Source organism: Crocodylus siamensis, chromosome 4 (assembly GCF_052110815.1).
Source record: "Crocodylus siamensis isolate JL-2025a chromosome 4, ASM5211081v1, whole genome shotgun sequence".
In the NCBI taxonomy this organism is placed as follows: Eukaryota; Metazoa; Chordata; order Crocodylia; family Crocodylidae; genus Crocodylus; species Crocodylus siamensis.
The window spans coordinates 125605850-125632929 of record NC_143398.1 but is presented as its reverse complement, the minus strand read 5'-3'; the positions used below and the strand labels follow the sequence as shown (position 1 = coordinate 125632929).

The window sequence follows — 27080 nt, the reverse complement described above, 5'->3', positions numbered from 1 at the left end:
AACAGTAATTATCCTGATGGACTCATTCCCATTTTTTCCCCTCCTGGTCCCCAGCTTTCTGATCCTGGCCTTCTCAATTGTCCCCCTTTGGGAATCAGGTCCAGCTTCTTTCTTAACTCCAAATCAAATCTCTGGGAAAGGATTTTCTTCTTTTCCTCTCCCCACTATTCTTTGGTATGAATTAAGAAAGGGCTTCTTAGCCATGGCCCTTTATCACCTCTACTATCTTATAAATCAAAATTTACAAGTCAATCCCTCAGATTTCTTCTCCCTCTTCCCAGGCATTATCTGCCATAGATTCCATACCTCTGCTCAGTCCTCCTCACCAGCAATATGGTATAAATCTTTTCTTTAGTCCGGTTGCCTCAGTTTCCCTCTTGTTTCTTACTGTTCTCAGCAGGCCAGCTCACTTTTCTCTTTCTCCTTTTCTCTCCTTCACTTGGCTCATTTATACCAACCATTTCCCCACAGAGTTCTCCTGCCCTGGGGTCCTAGCTCAGGTCTCTGTGGGGACAATCCTTAGCATCCCTCCCCTCTGTTCCAGCTTACTTGCCTTTTTGGGAGGGTTGATCCTTGATTGGGCTTGTCGTCCCAACAAGTTGTGAGGGCCTGGTGTGTCAGGTTTCTTCTTTGGAGTTCTTTTCTTTTGCAGGCTTCAGTGGTATTTTTCTTCACCGGGGTCACCAAATATCAAGTTCTTTTGGCGTTCTCCTTTTAAATTGCCCACTTCCCACTGTGGGCCAGTCAGGGTCAGTTCCCCAAAGCCCATGTCATCATGCTCTCAGGATGTCGGCAGCCTTGGTTCCCTGCACTCTGGTGCTGCGCCATGCATCTAGACCTGGACGGGTGAGTTTCTAGCCATCATGGCCAGTCCTACAGGAGCGTGACAGGGGCTAGGACCCAATCCTGCCACACAGAATTTATATTCTGTATTGCAAATGCTGTCTGACTGGGTAACCATAAATCCAGTTCTCTGCACCTCTGTAATTTAGGAATGCTAGTCCCAGTGATTAGACTTGGCTTCCTTGACCTCTAGGTAGGGCTTATGCTTCTAAGTAAGTAAGGGCTAGTTTTGGGAGGTAGCTATATAAATGTCTTTAAAAATCTGAACATTATGTGCTATTGGCAGTCTCACCTGCTACTATATACCTTTGATAATTGCATTTTATTTTGAACAAACAAGTTGTCCTTCAGTTTGTCCTTTTGAAGGGCTCAGTTGGCAAGATGTTACAAGTAAGGGTAATGCTGGAGTGTAAGCAGTCAAAGGTAGCCTAGATTTTTTTTTTATTCCATACTATGCGAGTGATTGGTTAAACAACCTTTAATATTGTGCTACAGAGGACCACATTTTCACATTTGACATTCTGAGTTAGCCTAAACCTTGCTTGAGGGATGACTGAGTAGATAAAGTAGAAGTTAGGTCATAATATTTTGTATTTTAGCCCTCTGGTGAAGTACCATATTTTCTCATATACAGTGTGCACAGGAATAAAATATGAAACTTGTTTTTGAAAGGCACAATGAATTAAAAAAAGTTCGTTCCATGTATAAGCAATTGAGTAACAGAGGGAGTCAGGCCTGCTCATTGTTGTGCTCCCTGAAAATCATTCAGATTTTACTTTCAATTTTGCCTGGTAAGCAGCAGAAACTGCTCTTACCATTTTTCCCAAAAAACAGCTCCTGGAAATTTCAGTGAGCATGGTATGTAAAAAATATGGTATGTGTTGTATGTAATAAAATATTTCCTTAGACATGCCTAAAATAAACTATTTGTAGATTAACACAAAGTATGTATTATTTTGTCAGATGCGTAAATGTACGAGAGCCGTGCCCTGTGTAGTTTAAATCTTCAGTCAAATACCATATGGGGGGACAGTAGTTCAAACTGCAAAAGTCATGTAGCACAGTTCATGAAGTAACATAATACGTATTAAATGATAATACACAGGAAATAGTAGGAATTTATTGTAGGAGTTGCAACTGTAACTCCTACAACAAATTGTAATTTATTGTAGGACTATAGTACAAGGGTTTCTTAGGTAAGTCCCAATTTGAAGCATTGGGATGAAATTCCTGGGTTTCCAAGTTAAACCATAAATTGATGACAAATAATATGCATTGTCAAGTAAAGTTAAGTTTAACTAAAATATTCCCTCATGGCTATGGCTGTGAGCAAGAACAATTTAGCAAATTTAAAGTTGATTATAGGTTATTTATTAATTTATGTTTATTTAGTTACTTTAAGTTATGTTGCTTAGTATCTTTTGAAATAAATACTTCCTCCTCAAAAAATGTAAACATACATTGTGGGATGTGCTTGGCATCTTTTCAGGAAAGATTTTGCAGCTTTGTTTGAAGGAAAGTGTACAGCATGTTCTCAGCATGTAAACTTCCCTACATGCAGTTTATCTGAGGACTGCAACTCTGGCAATGAACATGCCCTTGCAGTGTACAATTTTGTCAGGTTATGCCTACTCAGTGCTGCACAGATGTGTTGCTTGTAGAAGAGGCCACAGGGAACTTCTCATTCATTTTTGGCATATTCAGCATAGGAAACCCTGTTAGCACTCCCAGTAAGCCTAGGAGGGGACACCTAGATAACGTACTTCCCAGTGCAAAATAGTCACAAGAGAACAGTCAGACCATTGTGGGCTTCTCCAGCCACTCAGCCCTGTATGCAGTTGTCAGATATACACCCAATGCAGCAGTAATTATGGAGCGCATTATGTACTAGGGCAGTGCGAAGCTTTGATAGCCTATTTGATTCGGAGGAGATTTGGCCCAAATGACGGCTGAATCTCTGAATCTGAATCGAATCTGGAGACCCGTTAAAGGGTGCAAATTGAATCAGAAGTGTTTGAATCGATTTGGAGAGATTCAGAAGGCTTGCAGGAAACAAACTGAGAAGAGGGAGAGGGGTGGGGTGATCTTCCATATGGAGAAGGCTGAGTGCGGGGGAAAGACTGCTCTGATATGGACATCTGTAGCTGGCCAGTGACTGTGATCTTTCTCTGAGTTCCCTTCCAATCAAGTGCTCTGAGGGAGGGACATAGAAACAACATATAAAGCTGTGTCTGCAATGATCTGTGCCTTTTGTGAGCTGTGTCTCTCTTGGAGTGGCAGCATTTGAAAGGTTCTGGCTTGCTGGCTAGTCCCTTGCTAGCTAGTCTCTCTTCTTGTAAGTTGTATCCAATCCTTTCCTACTTACCCTTGCCTATAGTCTCTATTGTTATTCCTATCCATTTCTTTCAACTTATTGTTCCCTTAAAATCCTCTTATTTGTTCTTGTTATTCTGTCTTGATTCTTTCCCCCCACAAAAATAAATCTGTGTTTTCCCTGATGGTGTTCAGGAAAATGCAACATATATTACACACACACACGCATTTTGCAGCACACCAAACGTTATGAAGCGTGCTAGAAAGGCAGGTTTCAGGTCTTACGGCAGGTGAGGGAGAGGGGGCAGAGAGAGAGCTGCAATTTCCCCCTGCCCCCAAACAGAGATGTGTACCCTCTTTCCTGGCAGCGATGAGTCTTCTGCTGCTAGTGGGAGTAAGGAGGTGGTAGCAGTGCCTACACCTACACCACCACCACTAATCATCAGCAGCATGACATTCTCCATCCCAATTTCAGTTCCCAGCATGAGCCTTCCAGTGCCAGAGGCGGAGCTGGATCTGGAAGCAGAGGAGCTGATGGCCCTAGCGAAGGAGAGTCCAGAGAAGGAGGGGGAATCTGAGTTTGTGCTTCACACCCCTCAAAGTTCCCCTAGAGACAGGTCTCCTTCTCTGGAAGGCACTTTGGAGGAGGTTGTGGGGGCAGGTGGCTCAGCTTCTCCTGTTGTTGTGCCTCTTTCTGGTGAGGAGGGGGATAAGGCAGGATCCCCACTCTCAACCCAGAATTGGGTGGGTAGTGTAGTGTGGGATCATTTTGAAGTGGCAGGTGATCACAGGTATGCTACCTGCCAGCATTGCCAAAGACAGATCAGCTGGGGCAAGAAGGTGAAATTCTTTGCCATCACAGCGATGCTGCTGCAGCACCCCCTTGCCCTTGTTCCTTCTCAGCCTGGCACCAGTGTGAGCATGCCCAAAAAGAATCCCCACCTCTCACTCCAACGCCCACCTGTCACCGCCGGGCAGTGCTCAATACGTAAGGCTGCGGGTCTCGGTGTCCTCAAAGACCAGCCTGGGAACCACCAGGATCTGGGAGATGGTATCCCACTCTTGTTTTGTTAAGAGGGCTGTTGATCCCAGTCTCCCCAACCAGTATGTATCTATCCCAGTGGTCACCAACCAGTGGATCTTGATCTATCAGTAGATCGCAGAGCCTCTTGCGGTAGATCTCAGAGCCGCTTGGAGTCTATCCAAGGCTGGGGTGGGGGACTGAGTGCCTGTGTGCATGCACACGTGCATCCCCAACCCAACAGGTCAGTCTGTGAGGGAGGGAAGAGGCGGGGGCTAGATTGAGGTTCCTGCGGTGAGGGACAGTGCTGCAGAAGCAGGAGCAGGGGTAAGGTGAGTGGGGCCCCAACTGGGTGGGATTTACCTGTTGGGGAGGCGCACCCCCAAATAATTTGTTTGCACAGCCGCTGGGAGCGCAGCCCCGGAGTGGGAGGCCAGGAGAGCCAGGGCTGTGCTCTGCCACCTGCTACTGGGCAGAGCTTCTATAGGGCTCCACAGCCTGGTGGTGGGAGGTGGGCAGAGCCAGGGCTGCACTTTGCCTCCTACCACCAGGCTGAGCTCCATGGGGCTGTGGAGCTGCTCAGAGCACAGCCCTGGCTCTTCCCAGCCTCCCACCACTGTGCTAGATGACAGGAGGCTGCTGCTGCTGCCTGGGGCCAGCAACAGCATCAGTCTTCCGTCCCAGGCAGCAGCGGCAGCCTCCTGTCATCCGGTGCAGATCCAGGGACCTGCATCCCCAGGAGGAGTCTGGCACAGCCCCACAGCTCTCACAGGGGTGCGGGCCCCTGGTTCTGTGCGCCAGATGACAGGAGGCTACTGCTGCCGGCAAGTGTCACAAGTTTTTCTTTCTGAAGTTTGAGATGCAGTATCTGAGAAACCCCTGTACTTATCTCCTTAAAACTTGGCAGGCTTCGTGCCCTCAGAAGGAGCTACCATCCCTGCAATTTTCATCCAAAGCAGGCAAGAAATGACAAAGTTTTAGGTGTTTTCATGCTTCCCCATTATAGCCTGTGGGCGAAACATCTAAATGCTATGAAACAGTGAAATAGTTTCGACAAAATAAAACAGGACAGTGTTTTGAAATGAGATGAAACAAAACATCTTCGAAATGGTGAAACAGATGTCAAAACGAAATGATGGTATTTCACATAGCCCTATTGTGTTTCTATACTAGGGGTAGGGGAGAAAGGCAGGGGCTGTGTGTGGAATAAAGAGTGTTCATTCTGGGGAACAGATTTGGGGTAACAGTTTGTGCAGCGAGGGGGAAAGTTATGCGGATTGAAGGAAACTTCTTAGTGAGGTGGTGTTTTAGATAAGTGGTTTTCTACATGCAGGGGTTTGTGGAACAAAGGAGCTTCTCTTTGAAGGGCAGAATTTGAGGGAAGTTTCCCTTGAGATGCGTCTTAACTGTACTTTGTGAACTCACGTTGAACGTGGTCTGCCCTGGCTATTCTTGTGTTACATTGTTCAAATGCACGTGTTGCTGACACCCATAGTCACCAGTGTCCTCTTCTCATGGTGACGAGGCTTGTGCTGGGATTGAAAACAAATGAAAAGATGATATCACAAGATATAAGAGAGTGAAAGCTGAACCAGTGAAATGAGAGGACACTTGTAGGCTTGTAGTCTCTCTCAATTTGCTTATGCAGCTTTTTGAGGAATAAGGTATTCTTAATATAGGTAAGGGCAGGGGTAGGCAATGGTTTTTGGCTGGATTGCTGAAAAAAACACTATGAGTACCGTGGAAGGTGCTGGAGTGCCGGCATGCCAGAAAAATAAACAAATCTTCTGATACAACTGCAGGTGGGGACTGCAGTAAGGGACACAACCCTGCGCTGCCCCCATGCACACAGGAGAAATATGACCAGGGCAGTGTGGGGCTTGCAGTGGAAGGCAGCTTCCATGTGCAGCCCCTCTGTGTGCTGCTGCCCCAGGTTGTACACACTGCACTCCTGAGGGTCCAGGGGAGGGCAGCAAGGCTGGGAGCGCAGCATGTGTGGCAGCACACAGAGGGGCCGCACAGGAAAGCTGCCTGATGCTGCAAGCCCTGCATTGCCCAGGCTCCATAGCTATCAGCAGCTACTCGGAACCTGGGCAGGCTGCAGCCAGGAGGCTGCAAACAGCTGCTGCCACCCCGGCCCCGGCCCCAGCCCTAGCCCCATCCCCAGCCCCAGCTGTGTTCCCAGCCTCTGGCTCCGGGAAGGCAGCAGGTGCCGGTACTGTGCCCATCGGGGCCAGGGCCAGGGTGGGGAGGCTGGCAGTGGTGTGGTGAGCAAACTGGCCTTGCATGCCATGCTTGGCATGTGTGCCAGCGATTGCCAACCCCTGGGTAAGGGTATTGTACCTGCTCCATGGCATATTCCTAGGAATTTGAACAGTCAGACTTTCTGCTTGATGTTTATTCACTGTGTTGCCTGTGCACAAAATAAGGAAGGAGGTAATTTAATTTCTGTTTTTGACAGTGCAAGGTTATTAAAGAGTTGAAGCCAAATTTGTTCTGTACAGTTTGGTTAACATCATAGGTTTTATGTCAGGGATGAATTTGGCCTATTAGGGTTTAGAATATCTTAGGCGTTTAAACAGTCTCTTCTAAAAATGGAATATCTGCTAAGACTCTGTTATTTCCAAAATGCTAATTGTATTCCAGGGGCAGTTTACATGCACAGCATGGATACAAATAGAATAGTGTTTACAAACAACAAAAAGTCTTCAGTGGTTTAACTTTGTCCATACATTCCTTATGTTGTCTGTCATATTCCCGTAAAGGCTGTGCCTAAGTAACCTGGACACTGGTAGCCCTATGGATATTTCAAGGATGCTTCAGGATTACCTAGTTTGTGCTGCTTGCTTAGCATATATAATGTTTACCATGGTCAACCTTCCTCTCAACCTCATTAGCCTTTTATGTCCTTAATGTCACCCAGTGCTACTCCTCACCACTCATTCGTGTTTCTTGCAAGTGCACTTCTTCACACCTGCTGTTCCCTATACATATATGCTTACCTTGGGATTCCTTTATACATACATACACATCCCAGGTCCTACTTCAACATCTGCCCCTGTAAAACAAAACTTCCCTATGATATATCTTGGTACCAGACCCTCTTTTCCCAATACAGCAGCTCACCAGCAGGAAGTGCTGAAGGGAATTTCACCCCCAGGCTTCTGTCAGAATCCTAGAGGAGGGAGAACTTTTAGGGACTGTCCTATTCATGAGAGAGAAGTTGGAGACCCTTCACTCTAGACAAGAGATGAATATTAAGGGTGTACTGATAGAGAATTTGGGCCAATACTGATGGCCATTTTTTAATAAGCCATATCAGCTGATACTAATCTAATTCCAGTATATAGCTGGGCAGCATGGAGAGTGACATCTGGCTGGTAAGTCTGTTTTGGGGGGAGGGAGGGAGCATGGACGTGCAGATCGAGGTCACCATAGTGAGGGAGGGAGTGGGGCTGGGGCAGAGGCTGGCAATGCGTTCTGGAGTGGGGTGTGGGACCGAGTCATGAGCAGCTCATCTGGGAGGTGTGGGGGAGGGGGGGCAGCTCCCTCCATTGCACACACCCTGGGAAGGCATGAGGGGTGTGACCCTGGATCTGTGCACGGAGTGAGGGCAGGCTGCTGCTGCAAGCTGGGGCCAGGGGTGGCTCTGGGATCTTCCTGGCAAGGGTTGGGCTGGGCCAGGCTGCGCTTGGGGTGGGCGGCAGTGGCACTGGGAGGGTGCTATAAAGGGGGCTGCAGCCACTCCAAAATTCACTATAGCCCCTCCAACTCAGTCCTAGTACCACTGCTGCCTGCCCTGAGTGCAGCCCGGCCCAGCCCAGTCCCCAGTGGGAAGAGTCCAGTGCTGTCCACACCCTCAGCCCACAGTGGCAGCCTGCCCTCACCCTGTACACAGATCTGGGGGCACATGCCCCCCATGCCCTCCCGGGGTGTGTGTAGTGACAGGAACTGCCCCCCTCACACCCTGTAGATGAACTGATTGTGGCTCTGTCCTGCGCCCCACCCCACCTATGCACCCCACTCCCTCCCCTGCACTGGTTCCTCCCCCACCTTCACAACAAACTTACCAGCCAGACTCGGCTGCTCTCCATGCTGCTGGGCTGTGGTCCTGGCTGCCTGAGTGCTGTGCTGCAGCTGTGTGCATGCACAGGGCATTTATGGGTGGCATTGTCAGCTACATCAGCCAAAATGAATGCACCTCTAATGAATACAAGGGGAAATAATAGAGGTGTATAGAATAAGGAATGGTATTAAATTAGTGCAAGAGATTCCGTGAATTTGAAAGGTGGCAGATTTAGAACTGATAAAAGGAATTGTCTTTTCACACAATGGACAGTTAGGGAATACTTTGTCCCAAGTAGCTAAGAGTTTGGTAAGATTGAAAATGACCATAGATGGAGAATGAAGACATCTAGAGTTACGTTAGACAGAATTTAAACAAATGTACAGAAGGGTGTTCTTTAGAGCATAAACCAATCACTCACTTGGGATTATGAAGGAACTTTCCCTGCAGGCTGGTTATTCTGTAATTTCCTAGTGCAGGCTTGTTGCATCATGCACTGAAGCCTCTGGTACCATCAAGACATGCTGCTAGGCTAGACAGGTAACTCCCTTGATTTAGTGTGATAGTTTTCTGAGAGATTAGAAATTAACTCTGTTTTCCTTAAGCACAGGAAGAAGGTTGAGAAGAACTCTTTGAGACTTTTGCTTTTGGATGGTGGGAAGCATCCTGTATCTCTGAGGCCTATACATCTTTATTTTAAGTGGTTTCCATCTTTAATTATGGTATTCTACTTAATAGCATAATCTACAGTCATACAGTAGATAACTACTGATTTGAGAGGCTCAGTATATTAAAGGAACACTTGTGCTTCTGTTGAAGCTTGCAGGAAATATTCCACTCAGTGCAGTGCTGGCTGGACTGAATTAGACATCTTCCGGATACTGTTGCTTTCACAATCTGAGTCCATAATGGAGGGGTTATGAGAGAGGTCCATCATGGTTCTTATTATCTAGACTTCCCTAGCACTGGTGATATACCTTAAGCTATGCTGAATTACTGTACAACTTAATGATTACACTTAAAAAAAAATAAAGTGTGCAGCATTTATTCATAGGCATTGTACATAGAACAAAGACATTTATTATGCCCCCAAAGAGCTTACACAGAAAAAATCATACTAGAAATGTGCAGAAGTTTCCTTTGTCTTTCAGATGAAGCCAATGTGTACAGAAGTAAAAGGCAATCATGTTGTACCTACTGCGTATGTATCAGAATATGCAGTACAATGCACTATTGTCTTTAGTTATTAAACTATTTAAAACTTGTCAAAACTTCCATGTAATGGATAAAATAGTTTCTTTATACTTTGGATCAGGGGTGTCAAACCCAGATCAGGGTCACTGGGCCAGTCTGTGGGCCAGGTGGAACCATGCACCAGAGCCAAAGTGCAGGGCCAGTCTGCCAGGGTGCCACATGTATCCTGTGTTGACCCCTTGTGCTGCCTTCAGAGTAAGCCCCAGAACAGGGCTGGATGAGCTGTACATGCTGCATGTGACGTGGGGCTGGCCTGGGGTTCATGCTGGAGGTGGTGGCTTGATCCAAACCAACTCTAGAGTTCAGGGCTGGCCTGGTGTAGGTGCTACATATACTCATGTTCCAGACTAACACCCTGGCTAAGTACAGATCTTTGCAGGTTAGTTTAAGCTGTGTAGATTGAACCAATAAACAAGTGAGCAGACGGTCACTTTTGATTCTGGAAATACAGCCACATGCCTGCAGTGGCCCAGGTCACAAGCCCGGGGACAATAGAGCATGTCCCCCTGCTCGGCTGGAGCAGATAGCTTGGGCCAAGGCTAACCCACCTGCTCTGTGTGTGTGTGTGTGTGTGTGTGTGTGTGTGTGTGTGTGTGAAGGTGGGGGGTTGCAAGGGAGGTGCAAAGTATCCTGGAATGCTGGGGGACCACAAATTAACTTGAATCTGGAGGGGATCTGGGACGGAATTTCAGTAAACTGATTTAAACTAAATCAGTTAAGTTTGATACTACATCCATCCAGGTTTATCTCAAATTATTTTTGGTTATTTGAATGTGGTTTACGTGCACTGAATTTATGTTGTGTTACAGATTTGAACTGGTTTCTGACTACTTATACTTTGTGTAATTTCTGTCCCTAGCCCCTGCATTGTGTACAGGGCTCGCGTGTCAGACTGACTCCATATGCTGCATGTGTTGTGTGGGGTGTCAGTCCGAGACCCATGGGCCAGATCATAGGATACCATGGGCTGTACCTGACCTGGGAGCCATATGTTTGACACTTTTGATTTAGATCTTTATTTTAAATAGCTAACTCATTATACTCTGTAATGTAGCAACCTAGTCCTCTCCATGTCAAGATATTAAAAACCTGGATTGGCAATACCTGGCTCACTCATTGTTTAAAAACCAAATGCACCCTCCTAACAGGCTTTAGTAACAAACCAACACATGTTTTTTGTCTCCTAATTTATAAATGTTGGGTCATTCCATATTCAAAAGAGTAATTACTGTAAGTTTGGAGAGTATGCACTGTTTTTCCTACAAAACAAAGAACCTGGGTCCTTCTTCTAAGTGCAAAAAGAAACTCAGCTTTGACCATGGAGCTGTGGCCAGTGCTTCTGTAATAAGCATTCATAATAAGGAAATGATAACTGAACACTTTAAATGGATATATGAAAACCCTAGAGAGCTAAAGTGTAGAAAAGTTTCCATATATATAAAAGCTTAATCATAGTTTTGTGCTTTCTTTTGAAAGCTGTTTTGTTTGAGAGCTAGGCTAAGGTCAGATATCCAAAAAGCTTGAGGCTGAATTGATTCAATCCTTGCAAGTTAGTTTAAGCTCAAAGCTGAATAGATTCAATCTTTTCAGGTTAGTTAAAGTTGCGTAGAATGAACCAATAAGCAAGTGAACAGACATTTACTTTTGATTCTGGAAATGCAGCCACATGCTTGTAGTGGCCCAGGCTAGAAGCTGGGGAGGAAAGCATGCCTCCCTGCTTGACTGGAGCAGACAGCGTGGGTCAAGGCTAGCCTGCCTACCCTGTGAGGAGAGGGGCATTGCAGGGGAGATGCAAAGCATTCTGGGATGCTGGAGTACTGTGAGTTAACTGAATTAGGTTAAATCCATTTATTGAACTTCTCTCCCAGATCCCCTCCAGTTTCAAGTTAAATCTGATACTATATTCATCCAGGTTTATCTTAAACTGGTTTTGGCCATTTTGAAAGTGGTTTCTGTGCACTGAAGTTCTGTTGTGTTACAGATTTGAACCAGTTTCCAGTTGCTTGTAGTAGTTTATGTGTAATTTCTGTCTCTAGCCCTAGCTGTCAGAGGCTGAAGCACTGGACTGGGATTCAGGAGATCTGGATTTAATCCCTGGCTGCTGCAGACTCACCCCTGGCCACTTAGACAAATGAGAGGCATGTGTGCATGACACTTTAAAGCAGGCTAAATACTTTTGCACTGCTTTAATGGTGTTGATGTTTGCACACCTTGGTGGCATATTGTGCATTTATTTCAACTGCTGTAGCAAATTTGGTGGCCTAATGCGCCTTAAATGACTTGGAGTGTAGCAAACTACACCTCCTTTGAGAAGTTTTAGTTTGCTGCCCCTATGGCTGTAAAACGAAGTGTCGGGCTCCATGCAGCTCCACGGCTCTGCAAGAAGCCTGACAGCAGCCCAGGAAAGTATCTCTGCCCAAGAAAAGTGGTGAGCCTGATCTTTTTTTTTAGCCTCCCTGGAGCCTGCCTGCCTGCCTGAGCTGTGTGGAGGCATGGTGCTTCCCTCTGCAGCTATGGTGCCCTCTGGGACTGCCCAAGCCGGGTGCCTGCATGCAGGTGCCGCCTGGTGGGGGGCTGCTGCTGCCACAGAGTGAAGCACTGGTCCCCTCACAGCCCTGGGACCACTCCGCCTGCCATCTGCTCACCTTCCCTTCCCTACTAGAGAGGCAAGTAAGTCAGCGGGGTGTGTGCATGACACGGGGGTTTAATCAGCCCTAAATTGAAGCGGTGTTTTTTAAAACCCACCATTTCAATTTAGGGCCCCTGTTTTGTCTATACATACGGTTAATCTCTCTGGAGCATGCTTTCCGATGTGTTAAATTGAGTAATGTGGCTTTCTTTCCTTGCCTCCTGTTCTTCACTTTCTTCATCTACAAAAATGATAGATTAGTGGTTGATTTTGAATATTGGATTCTATAGACAGTTTCAAAGGGCAGAATAACAACATGTGTCTATAATAAAATATTGTAAATACTTTGACCCTTGTAAGTCAGTTAATGGGAGTCTGGTGATGGTTCCTGCTAGAGCAGAAGCTGCTTTGTGGTGGAGTAGGCCTTTAAATTTTGCTTACAAATTCCAGGGATTTTTCTGCAATTCAGGTTTAGGGACTCTGTTCAATGACTCAGGGGGCTGGGAAGCAGAGTTTTACTTCTTCAGACAGCTGCCCCTGTGGTTTTGCAGGCCTAGCGATTCCTTGCTCTTTAAATGAGCATTTTTCATGATTGGCTTTTTTTAAACTCCAGTCCCTACTTTCAGTCCTATTTATATTAAACCCTGATGAATCACTGACCCCTGGTAAAACATGGTTCTCTGTGCCACTAAATCTGTTTGCTGTTCCCTTTCTGTTCTTATAAGTATTTCTTCACTTCTTCCTAACAGATCTTCATACCTGCTCCTGAAGTTACTGTCAGAATTGTTTATGGATCCTTAGCTACTAATTCCATGCTTATTAGTGCTGTTTTTAATTCTTGCTTTTGGAAACAAAATACATTTGAGCAGATTGTTCTGCTCCTCTTTCCTAAATCTAGGAGCTTGTTAATGTAGCAAATTCATGTGTACTATCCTAATCCTACCAAATTGAATGCATGCAGAAACTGGCCTTTAATTTGATTGACCCATACATTGTTTTTTATGATGCATTCCCACTAAAGAGCTCACAAGGGCTACTATTAACTTGTGACAGTATGGCATCTTATACTTAAATGTTATTTTCCTGTATAATTGTTTTAAATAGACCCAGTATTTACAATATACTTCCTGAAGGAAATTTAAATTTATATTTAGGAAGTGTGGTGCCACGCTTAATGGGCTCTCTGTTAGTTGTCGTTTATGATCTTTTTTAATCTTCTTGTTTATTTAAGTTGTAACACATTATAAGCACCACTTAATCTTTTTTATTAATGGTATGAATTTATATTAAAATTGAGAATTGTAATCTGTGACCAAAGATTTAGATCTTCATATTACATACTTATGCCTATTTACAGGAAAAAGGGAAGGTGTGAAGTAGAAAACTGAAGTGTTAAGACTGAAAAATTAGGAGAGTATAGCAGGGTAACAATCCTGATCCCACAGTCCTTTAATTTAGTGGGAGTCTTGCATGCTAGTGTGCTATTAAATCAGGTCCAGTAGTAGGATACATGCACCGAGGACAACTTTGCCACTGCAGCCCTGGGTTCTATTCTATCATCAGTCACTGTAACAGCTCAGTTTATTGCCTGTCCCTCTTGTATGTAGAACAGGTGGCATTTGATTGCTGCTCTTAAGAGCACTACCTTGAGAAGGGATGCTGTCTAATGGCTAGGACAGTTGATTGAGAGGCATGATCCCTGCATTCTTATTTTGGCGCTTTCACTAAGGAGCTTTGGGACCTTGGGCAATTCATGTAAGATCTGAGCAATCAATAGAGAGGCGATAGGAGCAGTTGGTTCTCTCACATGGGGCATTGTGACATTCAGGTCATTCATGTTTCTATAGGGCCATTTATCTGAAGATCTCAGACCACTTGATAAATGCAAAGAATTATGCTCTCTTTACAGTTAGCCTGTAAATCTGAGACTTTAATTTCGATTCAGTTTACTCATGCATATGATGAACAGTGTTTCATGATGAATAATGATAAATGTTATTTTGTTTCTTTTTTGTGACAGAATTGCTCAGCTTCTTTTCACAGATCTTCCTCATTTTTTCCACCATAATGTATGTATAAGGCAATGTGTTTGGGTGCTTTAATATTTAGCATTTGCACTCAATTAACGTTTGACAGATATTGTAGTATTTTTATAGGGTACTTCCGTTCATCAGGTATCATCAGCATTTCATTCAACGTACGTGTCTTCCTGCTGCTTGTAACCTTTGAAATACCAGACCTGCTCAAGTGAACGCTGCCATTTGACCTCCAAGTACATGTGACCTGCAGAACCTACAAACTCTAATACTATCATATAAGCTTGAAATAGTAACATCTGTAGGGTTATTTATACTTGTAAAGGGTGTTTCATCCTCTACTCTTTTTCTTCCAGGAAGAGAATAGAGCTTCATTCTTGCTTGCACCTTGAGGTTTAGGAACGGGTACTGAGGAACAGCAAGTCACCACAGATCATATGGTCCAGTTATATATAAGCCAGTGTTTCCTAAACCTTGTGGGTTTACACCCTGCTGTAGTAAAATTGGGCCTTCCCACATCCCCTTAATTCAGCTGCTACTGCAGCTTGCTCCACCACTGACTCCCATTGCTGGCAGCAGTCAGAGGCATGGAGAAGAGTGGCAGGGAAAAGCAGTGGTGGTGGCTGAGTAGGGGGACACTTTTAGGAACACTTCATGCCTCTCCCAGAGGGTATGCTCCAGATTTGGGAAATGCTACTGTAAACTGGTTCACCTGGAGTGTCAAGGAGCTTCAACTGATTATTTTAAAGTGGGGGTCGTTAAGGTGCAGGGATCTCCATGCATGGAATAGCTTGCGGCACGGGGGCCCAAGTCAGCATGGTACTGCAAATGTAGCACTGCCTGTCTTTTCCTTCTTCTGTGTATGGTGCAATACTAACTGCCCAAAATGACTCTTCAAGGCTGTAGTTTATAGTCCACTGAGGTTGACTAGAGTCTTTCCATTGACTTGGGAGGACTTTGCATCAAGAGTCAGGAGCTTGGCTGTGAGAATCTCAGACAGAGTCCCGTTCCCCCCCCCCCCCCGCCCCCTTCCAGCTGAGGTAGACAATCTAATGTTCAGAATTAAGTTTTTCACACATAGTATTAATGTAAACATTGTTATGAAAGGGACTTTAACCCTATTGTAAACAGAGATAGTTCTCAATACCAGCTTTAAATGGGTGCTATAAAACAAAGCCTCTTCTATAAGGGGAGAGCACAGATACTTTAGAGGAAAAACAATGGTGTGTGAGATATTTTTCATATGATTGACTTGAAATGAAAATGTATGTAAATTGCTTTACCTATGTAGTATCATGGATATGTGTGTACAAGATCGGACATGCAGTTGCCTGTAATAGATGTATAATCATTTAAAATGTTTGTTTTTTTAGATTAGTGGATGATAGATGTGTGGTTCAGCCAGAGGCAGGGGACCTTGCTAACCCTCCCAAGAAGTTCAGAGGTAAGTTACTGAGGGGAGTTGTTTAATATGCAGGGGCTACAACTTGATGTGTAGTCCACAGAGACTGATCTACATTCCAGTCTTTTAGGCAAAGGTCTGGAGTACAAGGTAATGAGAGTTCCAAAATCTGCTGATGCTCTAGGTCTGGATTACTATGGAGCTTCAGTCTGCTAAGTGAAAAATAAGTGTGCAGTGTATGAACAGAAACAACATTAAGAATAGTTGGAAAATATGAGAAGAGGTGCAAGTTTAATTTATACTGGGTATATCTATGATGTACAATTAACACAGAATCAATGCTCTAAACATAGCATGGAGGAATAAACTCTGGCACATATTGCACCGCAGTTTTGCTCACAGGTGCAATGTTTGAACTTGTGCCCAGCATTGTAGCACATTGAGCTGGGCTGGAGCAGCCCCAGCTGGCAGGAGGCCCAGGGGTCAGCCTGCAAGCCCAGGCTCAATGTGCTGTGGAGGGGCTAGCTGGGTCATAAGGGTGCTCCAGTATGGGGCTAGTCAGCAGGCCACCCCTGCACTGAAGCACCCTCATGCCCCAGTTGGCCCCGCCAGCATCTACATGTATGCTGCTGTGCACTAAAGAACTCTGCCATAGGATAATACTTGTATTTACAAGTGCTAACCTGTGGCAGAGTTAATTTAGTTTCCTGTGGCCTAATAGAGTTGCACGTGAAGACATTGAGGTTTTACTGTGGAGCTAATTAGGCAACTCTGTGGTAAACATCTTACATACATGTATCCACTAAGGTCCATTTACACTGTTTTGACCATGAAATAGTGTCAAATTTCAAGCTAATTTAAGCTTCCAAAATACTGCAAAGAGGCACTTATTTTAAATGGGAACCAAGGCACAAGATATTTGGAACAACCAGAGCTGGGTTGATTTTAGTATTTGACAACAGTTTCTGAATTTTTTTTGCAAATATTTTCCTTAGTTTTTGTCCTGCTTTAACTATAATCCTTTTTTTCAACTTTTCTAAATGTACATTCCTAGTTTAATATTTTGGGGGTTTAAATGTTTTTCTTTTGTTGTATTTGTGTGCCATTATAATATGCTGAAAGAATAGCACATGACAAAATGCAATAGCTACCCCTTTAACACATGTTATTTAAAACATTTTTGTTGCTGCCTGTCATCCATCCTAGTTCTGTGTGCATATGTAGGGAGAAAAAGAGAAGCTTTTAAGTCAGTATCCACACTTGAAATTACTTATGATTGCAGTGATCAGTGTAGCTGCACCAAAATGTATGTATGTGTGATATAGGTAGACAAGGTTCTTTGGGTGAATTTGATATCTTTTATTAGACTAACTTAAATAGTTGGAAATTTTTTTTTAGCTTTCAGATTTAAAAACCCTTCATTAGGCTGAGGAAGTCTCTGCAGTTGGTGTGTGCTCTTCCTGGATGGAATGAATAGTAAAGAAGCCAGAGGCTGGTATGCATGCAAGATAGGCAGTCAGTGAAGATGTAAATTGAGGAGTTGGTGGGGGGAAAAGGAGGGATGAATGTAGCAGCTAAATAGTGGAGAGGTACCTGGGGAGTCAGATGTCAGGTAGTTTAATGTGTCATAAATCCAATGTCTCTATTTAGCCCATGATTTTTTGTATCCAGGAGGTTAATGAAGTGAAGTTCATAAGCTCATCTCTGAGAAGTGTTTTGTAAATGCCTTTTGAGGATTAGAACTGAGAGTTTGGAGATAGAGTGGTTTTGTGAGAAATGTGTCCCCACAGGTAATTAGGTATTCTCGTCTTTGATAGATGTCTGGTTGTTTGGTCTCTCCTACGTATTTTTCATCAGGGCATTTGGTGCATTGTATGAGATATATTACGTTTCTGGAGGTGCAGCTGTATCCAGGGATGCTGATGGCTCTGTTGTGGGGTGTAGTAATTGTGGGGGTGGTAGAGATGTGTTGGCAGGTTTTGCAGTTCTTGTCATGGCATGGTCTGGATCCATTTGGTATGTTTTGGGCCTGAGGAAGTTTGCTTCTGGTAATGAGTTTAGTAAGGTTTGGTGCTTGTTTGAAGGCTAGGATGGGTGGTTCTGGGAAGATCTCTTTAAGAATAGGGTCTCTTTTTAGTATGGGTTGTAATTATTTGAGGATTTTCTGTATGGGTTCAAGGGAGGGGTGATATGTCATAACCAGCGGTGTGCAATTCGTGGGGGTTTTTCTTCTGTACTGCAGAAATTCTTCATGTGGTGTCTGGGTGGCTCTTTCAAACGTGCAATCTATCTCTATGGAGGGGTCACCTTTTTAAGATTGGTGAGATGGGAATCTTGGGAGTTCTCCTCAGTATAGATTCGGTGGTATCTGAGGGCTTGGCTCTATAACATAGCCTCTGTCGGATATAAGTTTCCATTGACTTCACAGGGCTGTGGAGCAGGTCTCTCTAATTAGGTAGAGAGCTGCAATTTGCATCCTTTGCAGTGGGAGAAACTGCTTGTTGCAAATTGTGGCTTCTGATGTCAATTCAAGAGATTTGTATTGGCAGAGTTGTTGTTATTTTACTTATAACTTCTATTGCAGTATTTCTATGTTGCATGTTAAATACTTTATTGTAAAGTGAATAACTCAAAAGTTAGGAAATAACAGATTTAAACTTGCTATGGCTTAATTCCTTCTAGATGCATCAGCATTAGAATCGTAGAAAGAAGGACTGGAAGGGACCTATAAGATCATCAAGTCCAGTCCCCTGCAATGGGCAAGAGGTAATTAGGCTCAAATGAGATCAATGAGGTATTTGTTCAGCCTCCTTTTAAAGATTGCCAGAGATGGTGACTGTACCACATCTGCTGGAAGTGTGTTCCAGATTCTATTTACTTGTACAGAAAAGAAATTTTTCCTTATGTCTGGCCAAAACTTTTCCTCGACTAGTGTGTGTCCATTAGTCAGCCTCTTCCCGGCGGGGAGGCTTTTCTGAAAAGTTGTTTACCTAGGTCCTGGTGTTCTCCCTTGACATATTTGTAGACACCTCTCAGCTTTCTTTTGATCAGGCTGAACAGTCCCAGATCCCAAAGTCTCTCCTCATAGGACCTGTTTCCCAGGCCCTTGATCATGCATGTGGCCCTTCTCTGCACCCTTTTGAGCTTGTCCGCGTCCTTCTTGAAGTGTGGTGCCCGGAACTGGATGCAGTACTCGGCGTTGGTTAGGCCACAGCTGGAATAGAGGGGCAGGAGAACCTCTCTGGATCTGTTGGTGACACATCTGCTGATGCACGCCAGAGTTCTATTTGCTTTGTTGGTGATTTTGTCACACTGGTGGCTCATATTAATCTTCCGGTTGATTGTTACTCCTGGGTCCGTTTTGTATGTGGTGCCAGCCAGTGGACCACCACTCATTGTATAGATTTGGTGAGGGTTCTTTCTAGTCAGATGAAGGACCCAGCATTTGTCCCTGTTGAACTTCATCTGGTTTTGTTCAGTCCATAGGACCTGTCTGTCGAGGTTGTCCTGAATCCTTGACCTGTCCTCTGATATGTGCCTGCTTATCCCTACAGTTTGGTAACATCCACAGACTTAATCATTGCATTTTTCACTCCCTTGTCCAAGTCATTAATATATTAAAAAGCATGGGCCCAAGCACTGATCCCTGGGGTACACCACTGGAGACAGCCCTCCAGGATGAGGCCAGTGCTTCAGTCAGGACTGGATCTAGTCTTTTAGTTAGGATCAAGTCTTTTAATTACACAGTGCCATGCTAGTTTTTTGCACATAAAAACTTGTCCTTACTCAGTGAATGAGTTATTTAGTAACTAGAATAATAGAATCATAGAAAATTGTGGTTGGAAGAGACCTGAGGAGGTCATCTAGTCCAACTCCATGCTTAAAGCAGGACCATCCACAACTAGATCATTCCAGCCAGGGCTTTGTCGAGCCAAGCTGTAAAAACCTCCAAGGATGGAGATTCCACCACTACCTCCTTAGATAACCCATTCCAGTGCTTCACCAGCTTCCTAGTGTGAATGTTTCTCTTAATATACAGCATAAACTTCCCTTGCTGCAACTTGAGACCATTGCTCCTTGTTCTGTCATCTGCCACCACTGAGAACAGTCTAGCTCCATCCTCTTTGGAACCACTCTTCAGGTACTTGAAGGCTGCTATTGAATTCCCCCCCAGTGTTCTCTTTCGCAGACTAAATAAACCCAGTTCCCTCAGCCTCTCCTCATAATAATTCTTTTATCTTCATTCATTGCCTGACTCCAGGCCTTTTTTTTTTTTGCATACAATTTAAGCCTTGCAGTGAATAATCATTTCCTCTGTGATATTTCTGTTGTTTTTTCACCACAGTAGCTGAGTGTTTCGTAAACATTAGACAATATATCCTCACTGCACCCTCTGAGATAAACCTCCCAGTTCGGCTGATGGGGAACTGAACTCAAAGACTTTTGAGGTTAACGTTTTTGGAAGAGGCCACTAATTTGTGTGTACTCAGTTTGTATTTTTTGGGGGGGGATGCTTAGCCTTTCTAGAGCACTTCAGTATGTTTAGACCACTTTTCCAATAGACTCCAGTTGCAGCTGTGAGCTCCCAGCACTCGTGCACATCTGAACACAGCTGTCTCACACTGGACAGGCAGGTAATGAGGAACACTCCATTAGTGGCGCACGGGGGACATTTTGATTTCAGTAAGTTGCCCAACATAATGTAGGAACTCTGTAGTAGAGGCAAGGATAGAATCCAGTTCTGCAAAGTGTCAGTCAATTTCCCTAGTTTGAGATCATCCCCCACTTTGTACGGCAACCGCCTGCCTCATTCACTACATTCTGACTTCTACAAGTGAGGCAGTGGTCCAACATACAACACATTCCTCCATCACTGAGAGCCCTGAGGCCTCACCCCACCCAAGTGAATCCTTACTACACAACATCCTATGGTAACTGTTAGCAGTATAACTGTGCTAACACAGACTGTAGCTGAGTAAACACTCAGGTGAGTTTTGCCACCTACACTGAAGGCCGTGATACCACAGCAGTGCTGCTAACAGTGCTCTAAGCTAGTAGTTTAAAGCTAGCTCATATATGTCCATGCAGGTTGCAGTAACTTGCAGCATAAACATGCCGATTGCCTGCCTATTGCTTTCTTCTGTTAACTCCCTAGGTGCTCTAGTGAAGGAGTCACTGAGAGCGTAGGAGAGGAAAGTTTCTTTGCTCAGAGTTTGTTGCTTGGCATCCCAGCTGTTTCTAGTATGCTACTTTACAGAGTGTTAAGCAAACACTTCTTTTATGCTTAAGGGACAGAAGATACACATACATCAGTTTAAACCTGTAAGAGAATATAGGTTTAGTGCACATAAACCAGTTTCAAAATGGCTGCTTCCCCTAGTGGGGTCTGTGCAGGCAAGGTGGTGGATTAAACCCTTCCCTAATTATAGCGTCCTACCAGGGCCTGGCCATGCCCTGTTGAAGGGAAGGGAGGGCTGCTCTAGCACCTTCTGGCTTCTAGCCTGAGCCACTGCATGTGCCTGCATTTGCTAAATCAAAAGTGAATGTCTATCCATTTGCAAATTGGTTCAGTCTAGACTAACTTGCAGAGATTGACTCAATTCAGGCTCGGGCTTTTTGAATGTCTGTTCCTAGCCAAAACGTTAAATAGGTGTTATCAAGAGTAAACAAACAGCTTTAAAAACCCCATTCAACTTCAAATTTCATCTTTGACTGGCTTCATTTTTGTGATGTCACTATTTCACTCATTCTCTGGTCTTCATATGAACTTCTGATGTAAAAAGCAAAGAAGGAAACTTTTTCTAAATAAATTTAAAAGTTCAATCTTTCTTCATACATCATGAAAAAGAAAAAAAAAAAAGACTGCATTTTTTTTCCATTGCAGTTACCATAAATCTGATTGCCTTCTCTACCTTTGAAAAACTAATTTTGATTTGTCAAAAGAGGTAAACCAGGGGCATATTCTATAAAATCTATGTAAGAGGAAGAGGACCTGGAGAGAGAGGTCATATAAATATTGTTGTTAGGGAGTCAGAAGGTATTAAGATTTAACAGGGTTGACAGATTTCCACAGTATAGTGAAGATTTATTTTATTTAAACAAGAAATTTTTATTTACTACTCTCAGACATCAAGAAGTGGAACATTATTGTGCTGAATACATCCCTCAGCAAGTGGGATCCTACAACCTAAACCAAACTAATAGTACATGTTAGCTTGTGAATGCACATGAAATCCAGCTGTCCAGAAGCTCAGTAAAACAGGCAGTGTTGGGTGGGAAAACAAGTGTGGCACGTTCCCTGCTCAGCTAGCAGTTATGATAAAGGAGCCTGAAAAGGAAAAATGGAAACCATGAATGATGCATGCCTCTGGTGGCTGGAGGGGCATGGCTGCGCTGGTGGCGGTGAGTGCATGGTGGCGGTAAGCATGGAGCTCCCGCAGATGCTTACAACGGCAGGGGAGGTGGTGGGGTGGCGAGCGCTGACCAGGGCTCAGTGACCACCCGCAGGCGCTGCTGGTCTTTTTGTAAGGGGTTCACTGCTACGCTCAGGAGGTGCACATGCACCTGCATGCACCCCCTATGCATCGCCCCAATGGAGATGGTGAAAAGAGAATGAAGAGGAGAATGTTAGAAGGACAAAGGGAAAAAGGAGGAAGGGGCAAGCTAAAGAGAAGAGATGGGAAGACAGGAGGGACCATAATGGCAGGAAGACTGAGAATAAGAGGAAGGAGAAAATACTTGGTGGGGGGTGGGGGTGGAGGGGTAGTAGAACAAACTATGCTGAAATTTGGAGAGAAAAGAAACACCCATCAGTGTACTCATAAATATTGCAATAAAATTTTTAGTTCCTCATGGAAAAGGGGATATAAACTGACAAGAAATTCAAATCAGTTTAAATAATTATATATTCAAATCAGCAAAGCCCATAGTGCTGCTTCTTAGTGCTGCCTTATTTGTACTATAATTGTGGTATATTATCAGTTGGAGGCTACAAGTATTTTCCATTGGAGAGAGTGATATATTTAGTTGTTTAAATCAGAATGTGTTGGCGATTTGCAGTTTAAGAAGGCTTGTACTTCTGCTGCTTAGAATATGAGCCCTCTCTGGAGAAACAAAATGCTTTTGGCTGGCAGTCTAGTACCCTTCATAAACCTGCCATGTGCTAAACACCTTCATTAATAGGCCAAGTGCCTTCAACTTCCATTACCTTCAATATGAAACAAGGGCAATCAGCCACAGCATGATTAGGCTTTACATTCAACAAAAAGACAAAAGACCTTTTTGACTGAGCAGGAGGCCTCAGGAAACACCTGAAGGCCTTAAATTACACTGGCATAAATCTTTACTGACATCTATAGTATAGATTCAGATTTATACCTGCATGAAGGTGAACAGCATTCAGCTCATGGTTTCTGTATATAGTCCCCAAATGAAAGGTATACCACAGCTTTTTTTCACTAGGCAATGCTCAGTTTCATGGGATGTTATGTAACAACCATGTTAACCACCATCCACCCTGAAAAAGAAAGCAAACATGCAATAAAAATGAAACTATGCTATTTTGGGCTACTTTTTCTGTACACTTTCAGCTCAGGTCTGCTTCCTAGTTCCTAATTTTCATCTCTGTGTGAACTCGATAAGGAAAGTACTAAACTGGCAGTTAGAAAATGCAACTACTTCCTTGTTAGTGGAGCAAAATTGATAAGACGTTTCTGAAAAAATAACAAACCAATCCCTACAATGCCAGTTTTTTAAAACGATTCTCCATTTCTAATAGCAGTTAGAAATCTGCCTCCCTTGTACCTTCTTCACTCTTAAGTCACGTTGAAACTTAGACTCTATACCAGGTAAAATATCATTAATGGTTAAAACTGTCCAGGCAGCAGTTTCTATAGTTAAGATGGCTCAAAACCTACATCCTTAGGAAAAAATGATGACTTTTTAGACTTCAGGCATGTGATGTGGTACAGTTCTACCACCCCCTTTGATTCCTGTTCCACACAAACTTTTAAACTAGCTGCCTGAGAAGGGCAGCAGCATTTTTATTCAGGCAGTGCTGAGAGAGTCAAATGACTTCATTGGTTATTATCATTATCCTGATTCCTGCCAGTCCTTCTCCACTTTAGGAGAAAAAAGAACATCCTTCTTTCCTTGTTAATGGTCTTGATGCTCTACTATTCAGACTATCCTTTTCTCTGCAATTTTGCTGTTTGATATCCATTCCTGGTAATAACTCACTTCTGTTTCGTAGCACAGAAGACTGTTTTCAGCTCTGCCTAAAAAACCTGTACTCAAGTGTGGTAAATAATATGAACTTGGGTGTAGAAATGAATGACAGTGTGGTATTGGAGGCACTGGCAAGACAAACAGGAAGGCTGGATTAAATTTTATGAATCTGAATAAGTGATGTACATTTAACTAATAACTTCAGGATTAATGAGACAGTATCTTTTAACTATTTTGACTTTTTTGCCCAATTTGTTGTGTGTTTTAAATGTTATATTTATGACCTAGCAAATTAGTGCATATTCCAGTGCTTATTTGTTTTTGCTTTGATCTCAGACAGAATGATATAGTGCTAACCCCTAGCATATTAGTAAAGTTTCTAGTTTCTCTTTTAACTGAAGAAAAATGTGTTGTGTCATATGTGATGATATGCCACATCATCTGCACCCCCTTTTCAAAATCCTGTATCTGCCCATGTAAATGGAATAAACAAGCAAACCAAAGCCCTCTTGTCCTCCGGGGAGCAATCATGGGAGGGGTAATTTCAGCTCTAGGCTTATCCCTGGCATGGCACAGCATGGCAGACTGCTCTCTCCCCCTAACGTTCTTAAGCCCTCCCTTAAGGGGCCAAGCACCCCCTTAACAGCATTGAATTTGTTCCCAGGAAATCTCATTTCCAGTCCTAGTGCTGCCACAGACCTGCCAAGTCAGACAAATCACTTCATTTGTCTTGTGCCTGTTTCCTCTTCTATCCTGTGTCTGTCTTGTTTCTTTAGAAATCCAGTTAGTTCTCTGGGGCAGAGAGTCTCTCACTATATATTTATATAGTGCTTAGCTCCATGAAGCATGATTTTAGCTGTAAGCTGGGTCATAAGACATAATCTGAGAAGACTGGACTTGACATTCCTGCCATTTTTTAAGGTAAAAATAAATGGGAAGAAAAAAAATAAGAAAAACCTAACAAAGACTTTCAATATTTCTTTCCTGCATCATAAAACATGAAAGACAAATGGGTGCGGGCTCAATTAAAAAAACAAAACAAAACATCATTTACAGGTCACTTTAAAGGGCAGTGGGTTAGGGCTCAGGAGTCATGAGTTCAATTCACAACTTTGTATGGCCCAAGTTACCTACTGTCCTCTTTCAGATGCTGTGGAAATAATTAAACTTTCCTTTCTTTGGAAGGCACTCAGCTGTGGTAGTGAGGAGGACTCCCAATGCTACACTCGCTGCTTTGTATATCTACTACAAGCATATGGCAAATATTGCCCCTAGTGTTTTCATGTAGAAGGACTGCTTTTTAGCTTGACAGCTAAGTAATTAACACAGAGTATTTCTGTACTTATTTAAATGCACTTCTGGCATCAAGCACGGTCTGAATATTGTGAATGTAGCTTGGAGGGTAATGATGGATGACAAGTCTCATTTAAAAAAAGTAGTAAGGTAGCATTACAATTTATTTACACTATCAAGTGACAGCTAAGAAAATTGAAGTGCAATTTCTTTCATTTTACTAGCAAAATTGGGTTAAATATTGAGGAAGTTTTTTTAATTGTTCTTGTAAGGCCTTGAATTGTACAAAATCCATTCAGACTCCAGAGTCCGTCTTTTCATCATAAACTGATATTTGCTGCAGTTAGTTTAAACTGCCATTTCTGCAAGGTGTCACTGGTAGGCCAGCTCTGAAAGAAATTGTTTTTCCCCTGAATTTTTGAGGTGCTTCCTTTCTGCTGCTACAGAACTCTCTCCTCTCTAGTAACCAGAATCTTTTGAGAATTTTAACTTTTCTTTCCTTTAATTACTCTGAAGTTTGTTTTTGGGAGGGGATATGCTTTCTTAATGGTCAGTTACAATTGATTTCACATTGGTTTATGACATACATTTCTCTGTGATTATATTAGTAAAGGCTTTATTATGTGGCTAATTTAGATGTTCTTATGGAAAATAATAGGTGACTTTTGCTTTAGGAGCCAAAGCACAGGTGCTTTTGCACTTGGTGTAGTTTTGATTATTATATAATGTTTTGTAGCTGGGTTTTTCCCCGTCTCAGTATTCATTTAAAATATTGTAAAAGTTCTTCAAACCGATATCACATACCCTATTTTATAAAATGTGGTATTCATTGTAAATACGTCTTTTAAAAAATAAAGCAAACATTACTGCAAGGTAGCAGAGTTTATTTTGCTGCTGCCTTGTGACTAAGGAGCAGCCATGCTGGGCTGAGATTAGGTAGCAAAACAGTGTGTGTTTTGGGTAAGTGCCAGCGAAAGGTTCACTGCTAGTGGTTTGAATACAAATCCAGTTTTTGAGATCTTGGATACCAGAGCAAAAGAGAACAAAGATATTGCAATCAGAGGTTCAAAATAATAATATCATGTGAGGGTCACCTTCTTGGCTGACACATCAGGAACCTCCAAAGCTAGAAAGCATGAGTTGCTAGAGCTCAAATTGGGGGCTGTGATTCTCTACGTAGGTCTTAAACAGGCTAGTAGCTACTGGCATGCACCTGTTGTCACGGATCATACCTCTTTAAGGGGAAGCTTGAGGACTCCCCTAGAGCCATGGTTCTCAACCTTTTTTGTACCAGGTCCTATTTTTAAACATTGACGGCTAATCCCGACCCATAGCCCTCTGGCTCTGCTGGTGCCCTCACTCCCAATGCTCAGTCCCCTGCCCCCCTGTGCCATGATGGTGTCCCTCAATCCCAGCCTGAAGCTCCCTTCAACCCCAGCCCTGTCGGAGGGGGCCCCTAGCTTTCTCTGTGCCTCTCGGGCCAGAACACGGTGACTAGCTTATGCAGGCAGCAGCGGAGTGAGTGTGGCCCTGGCATGGGCTGGAGGGGGAGACCTGTGGCACCCCTTCCTGCCTGGGGCTGGGGCTCCCATGCCACCCTAGGCAGCCTAGTTATAGCCTCTTCTTCCCCCTGAGGGGCCTGCCCCTGCAAGTACAGGCACTGGCCCTGGTGCCACTGGCCCAGCCATGCAGCTTCCCCATGCCTCCTTCCCACGCTGGAGGGGGAAGTTGCCTTCCCTCCCACCTCCCAGCCCTGATGCAGCCTTGACACCTGGCCAACTTCCTCCAGTGCCAGCAGGCACCTGTCTCCCCCTCCCACTCCCCGTACACTTACCTACATCCAGCTGCTGGGGTTGCGTCTATGACCCTGCCTGCATGCTGGCCACATGCATGTGCACATGTAGACTGCCTGCAGTCTCCCCAAGCAGCTCCTTGCAGGCTGCAGTGCTGCCAGTCTGCAAGGAAAACCCATGCTTTCCTGCATTTTTCTGTGACGT

At 43.9% G+C, this 27080-nt stretch overlaps 1 protein-coding gene across 9 annotated transcripts in view; it reads left to right on the top strand.

Annotated features, from left to right (window-relative positions):
• ITPR2 (inositol 1,4,5-trisphosphate receptor type 2) overlaps positions 1-27080 on the top strand; it is a 537951-nt gene that overhangs the window by 45438 nt on the left and 465433 nt on the right. For 3 of the 9 annotated variants that reach the window (XM_090043677.1, XM_090043673.1, XM_090043672.1), the window contains exons 2-3: positions 11949-12163; positions 15536-15606. In XM_090043677.1, coding sequence (XP_089899803.1) covers positions 12048-12163; positions 15536-15606 — 187 coding nt within the window. In that variant the 5' untranslated portion in view covers positions 11949-12047. Of the gene's footprint in view, positions 1-11948; positions 12168-15535; positions 15607-27080 lie in introns of those variants that run through there. The other 6 variants (XM_090043678.1, XM_090043675.1, XM_090043674.1 and 3 more) reach the window with 4 other exon arrangements.